This window comes from Lepisma saccharinum, chromosome 25 (assembly GCF_977018435.1).
Source record: "Lepisma saccharinum chromosome 25, izLepSacc3.1, whole genome shotgun sequence".
NCBI classification, from domain to species: Eukaryota; Metazoa; Arthropoda; class Insecta; order Zygentoma; family Lepismatidae; genus Lepisma; species Lepisma saccharinum.
In genome coordinates, this window is record NC_139253.1 from 44,652,899 (window position 1) to 44,657,521 (window position 4,623).

General features: G+C 41.7%; 2 protein-coding genes across 2 annotated transcripts; both read right to left on the reverse strand.

Annotated features, from left to right (window-relative positions):
- Nucleotides 1-1,822: 1,822 nt before the first annotated feature.
- LOC145978758 (uncharacterized) lies at nucleotides 1,823-2,671 on the reverse strand. The gene has a single exon (XM_083111570.1). It carries the CDS (start codon nucleotides 2,669-2,671, stop codon nucleotides 1,823-1,825), a length of 849 nt encoding a protein of 282 aa, XP_082967696.1.
- A 191-nt stretch (nucleotides 2,672-2,862) lies between these two features.
- Nucleotides 2,863-3,492, reverse strand: LOC145978759 (protein CFDP2-like). The gene has a single exon (XM_083111572.1). The coding sequence runs from the start codon at nucleotides 3,490-3,492 to the stop codon at nucleotides 2,863-2,865; it is 630 nt and encodes a 209-aa protein (XP_082967698.1).
- Between the last annotated feature and the right edge of the window lie 1,131 nt (nucleotides 3,493-4,623).

Below are 4,623 nucleotides of genomic sequence, written 5' to 3' on the forward strand. Positions count from 1 at the left end.
CAGTAAGCATTTCTGTAAAAAGGGACCAAAAGTAACAACAGAGAAAAAGTAGCCAAAGTCGGACCCCTCCTTTAACAAGTTACAAAAATTGGAAAAGACGCAAAGAAATGTAAATATATGATATGTAGTAAATGAATTACATTTATTGAGCTTGCATAAAGAATATAGATGTACAAAAGTAATATAATATAGACTACCAATATCCTAACTGCGTCAATCGCCCTTTCCATTTGTTGGACACCCCACCTTCTCCCACCTGCATTGCCTTTTCCCTTGAACATCTGAAACAATATGTAAAAGGACGTTACTAACGAGTAACGACCCTTTGCTTCAATTACAGTTGTAATGTTAGGCATTCATTGAGGGGTCCTACTTAGGGCATTTTACTCGTGCAGTCTTATTGTTTATACAATAAAACCACACGTATCTTCAAACAAACCATTGCCATAATTTCAAAGTACAATACTTACTAGTGTCTAAATTGTAACAAGATTGTTACTTGACTTAATTCCTGTTGTTCCCTGTGGAACATAGGGCATCAACAAAGCATCTCCACCTGGTCCTACTGACGGCAATTCTCTTCACTGCATTCCAGCTCTTTCCTTCCTCCAAGGCCTCAGCGTGAACAGATCTTCGCCACGCCTGTCTTTTCCTTCTTCCCTGCGGGTTCCAGTCTAGTGCCTCTCTCTCGACAGCCTCATTTTCCTTCCTCAACGTATGCCCTATCCAATTCCATTTCGCCGCTTTATTTGTATGGACACCTCGGTTTCTCCAGATTTTCTCCAAAGTACTTGGTTTTGAATCACTTCTGGCCAAAAATATTCAAAATTTTTCTCAGGCAGCGATTGATGAAGGACTGTAGTTTAGAGGTAATCGTTTTTGTTACCTTCCATGTCTCAGACCCATATAACAGTACAGACTTAACATTACTTCGAAAAATACGAAGTTTGGTCTTCATAGATATCTTCTTGTTTTTCCATACTGGATAGAGCCTCACAAAGGTACCATTTGCTTTTGGATACGTTGATAAACATCCCGTGCAGCTCCTCCATCTTTTGCCACCACACTACCCAGGTAAGTAAAGCTATCCACATTTTCAATAAATTCTTCGCCAATATTAAACGGGTCTGTTTTTGTGGAGTTAATCCTCAGTGCCTTGGTCTTCTTGGGGTTAATTACAAGTCCTACTTTCTTTGCACTTTCTATCAGATCTACTAGTTTTGTTTGCATATCACCATGTGCTTCAGACAAGAAGCACAAATCGTCTGCAAAATTAAGGTCTTCTAGTCTGTTATTCAATCCCCATTGGATACCACGTATTTTCCCTCCTATTACATTTCGCATCACTGCATCGATCACAATCAGGAACATTGTAGGTGATAATATACAACCTTGCCTCACTCCAGACTGCACATCTATTGGCTCAGATACACGGCCTTCATGTATAATCACGAAAAGTTTCTCGGATAAGATCAAGAATTTTTGTGGGCACTCCATATCGTTTCACTTCCCTCCACATTGCATTTCTGTTGACCGAGTCAAATGCTTTCTCGAAGTCAATGAAAACTGTATAGAGACGAGATGGCCATTCTATACATTGCTCCAAAATTATCCGTAAGGTGGTAATTTGATCAATACAAGAGGGATTTGGTCGAAACCCTGCCTGTTCTCTTTTGAGTCTCAAGTTAACATGTTCCTTAATTCTGTTTAGGATAACTCTAGTAGAGATCTTACTCGGAATGGAGAGAAGTGCTATACTTCTCCAGTTGTCACACTTTGATGTATCCCTCTTTTTCGGTAGCTTCACCAACAGGCCACTCCTCTAGTCCTTAGGCATCACTCCCTCTATCCATATCTTCTCAATTAAGGGCTGCAACATATTTGCTGTTGTGTTTATGTCACTTTTCATCACTTCCGGTGGTATGTTGTCGACACCAGCTGCTTTACAATTACGTACCTCTTTCAGAGCCTGTTTAATCTCTCCTACTGTTGGAACTTCCGTCCTAATTCTTACACTGGGGCCAACATCACCATCATTATTATCTTCCTCTTCCCCCTGGTATATCTGAGCATCCACAGAGCGATTAAGGGTTGCAGAGAAGTGCTCCTTCCAACGTTTCAGTTGGTCCTCAGTATTCGTAAGGAGGGTACCATCTTTACTTCTCTCTGGTCGATTTCTCTGCATCTGTTTTCTTGACAGAACTTTTGTCATGTTGTATAGTTCTTTAAGATTCCTCTTTCTTGCTGCTTCCTCCGCCTGCTGAGACAGATTGTCTACCCAATTTCTTTGATCCCTACAAACACTACTCTTTACTTCTCGATCCTTCTCTGTATACTTTGTTTGCAATTCTGCCTTCCTTGCCCTTGTCCTGCTTGAGTTAATTGCCTCCTTAATTATTCTTCGCTCATTAATTTTTACCCAGGTCTGTAGAGACATCCAATCTTTTTTCCTCCTATCCTTAAAGCCCAGAAACTTTTCACTTACTTCTGCGAAAGCAGATCGGATTTTTATCCATTTTCTTTCAATGGTTTTATTCTCCTCACTTTCATCGGTCAATACTTGGAACCGATTTCTCAGTTCAATCCTGAAGGTTTCCTGGAGATTCTTATCCTTTAACATCTTACGCTTTCTTGTCTGTTCCATTCTCTTCTTCTGAGCTTGAATTTTCATTTTAAAGTTAGCCACTACCAAATGATGATCACTCCCAATGTCTGCACCTCTCTTGTTTCTTACATCTTGTAGCGAACGTCGCCACCTCCTTCCAATTGCCACGTGGTTTATCTGGTTTTCTGTTCTATGGTCTGGTGACACCCACGTTACCTTATGGCATATCTTGTGAGGAAATATAGTACCACCAATAACTAAGTCATGGCTAGCACAGAAGTCAACAAAAAGTTGTCCAGTCTCATTTCACTCTCCTGTTTACCCATGACATGCTCAAGGCCTTCGTTGTCCTGCCCAACCTTTGCGTTTAAATCTCCTCCAATTATTATGATATCCTTCCGTTTTAGGTTCTTTATTGTTTCATTGAGCTGCCTATAAAACTCTTGTTTATCTTCAGGCTCTGCTACTTCTGTGGGCGCATAACACTGTATCATAACGATGTTTCTGATATTGGTTTTGAAATGTGCCACAATTATCCTCGTAGACACTGGATACCATGGAATAAAGCTCCTTTTTACTTCCTTGTCCATCAATATACCCACACCATCTCGGCTCACTCCTTCACCCCCAGGTCTTCCAGAATATATGAATGTAACTCCTTCATGGGTATTTACCTCTCCAAACTCAGACCATCTCAGACAATAGCTCTTCATGGAGGCCACTGCCTGCCGTAGTTTTCCACTCTCCCGCAGGGTTCTTACATTCCATATTTCAATTCTTGTTGTCCTTTTCAGGCCAAATGTCGTCGTCTTAGAATCAGTTCGGCTTCCTCTTGTTGATGTTTCTTTAATAGTGTGATTTAAAGAGTGCGGGTTATTGGCCCACATCACCCGATCTTGGTGATGGGGCTGCCACCTAAGCCTCCAAGTAGGCTAATTTTCTGTCGGGGTATTTTCCCCTGGTCTTTGAGGATCCCTCCTCTCCACAAGATAGTGGCTTTTTCTCATATTTATACTCGATGAGAATGAGTGCCTCTTCCGCCAGCTATGCCGTTCCGAAGGTCTCCTTCTCCGCCATAGTTACCGTTGAGGTCTTCACCACAACCCTGGCAAGGGGCCCTTACAAGGTACTACCAGCCGGTGCCAGCTGGACCAAGGTTTTTTTTAAAAAGAGGTGTTACTCCTCCTGGTTCAAGGTTCTTCCGCCTCCTTTGCCGTTCAGATGGCCATCCATCTTCTTCCCCCATTGGAGCCGTTGACCAGTAGGTTGCTTCTTAGTCTGACTATTTACCACTAGCCTGCCCAGCATGGGAGACCCTACCAGTAGCTATGCTACCGCTCGTACAGCATAGTGGATCATCAGAGTACGCAAGCCTCACCACCAACTACAAGGTCATGCAACCACTAGGTGGGGCTGGAAAATGAACGTCAATCTAAAGTTATTATATTTCACATATACAATTTCATTTCAGTCAGTAACTTTTGTTAATCAGTGGCGGCGATTAGGAGTGCAGTTGCACCCGCTTTTTGTTATTTTTGCCCCGCTACTTGCTATTTTTTCCCCGCATTATGCTAATTACTGTCCTTTTCCCCTTTTCGTTTTGACACCTTACTCCCCAGTTTTGAAAGGTTGCATGCGTGTTTCATGGTTTTCCTTATTTTCAGCATCGCACCCCCTAAATTTCTTTCCGCACCCCCTCAGCACCCCTTGATGATTAATCCTGGCGCCGCCGCTGTTTGTAAGCATAGGAAACACAAAACAACAGGAATTACTTCGTGTCTTGTACAGCAAGAACGTTTTTTCCGAAATCGATATTTCAAGTCCAGGATCCAAAAAATGAAAAGAAAAAATACTGTAAAGGAAATACAATAGATCCGGAACTGCTCTTTTCCAGCACTAACCGTGGGTAAATTTATGCATTTGCTAACTTATATATTTTTTTATACAGCATTACTTTAATATATTCTGTGTAAGTTGTGTTGCGGTGTTATTCAATATGTGTTTGCCGTCGCCTTGTA

What these genes read in the sequence shown, in the direction of transcription:
- LOC145978758 (XM_083111570.1), bottom strand. Translation starts at nt 2,671, where the DNA reads ATGAAAATTCAAGCTCAGAAGAAGAGAATGGAACAGACAAGAAAGCGT.
- LOC145978759 (XM_083111572.1), bottom strand. Translation starts at nt 3,492, where the DNA reads ATGTGGGCCAATAACCCGCACTCTTTAAATCACACTATTAAAGAAACA.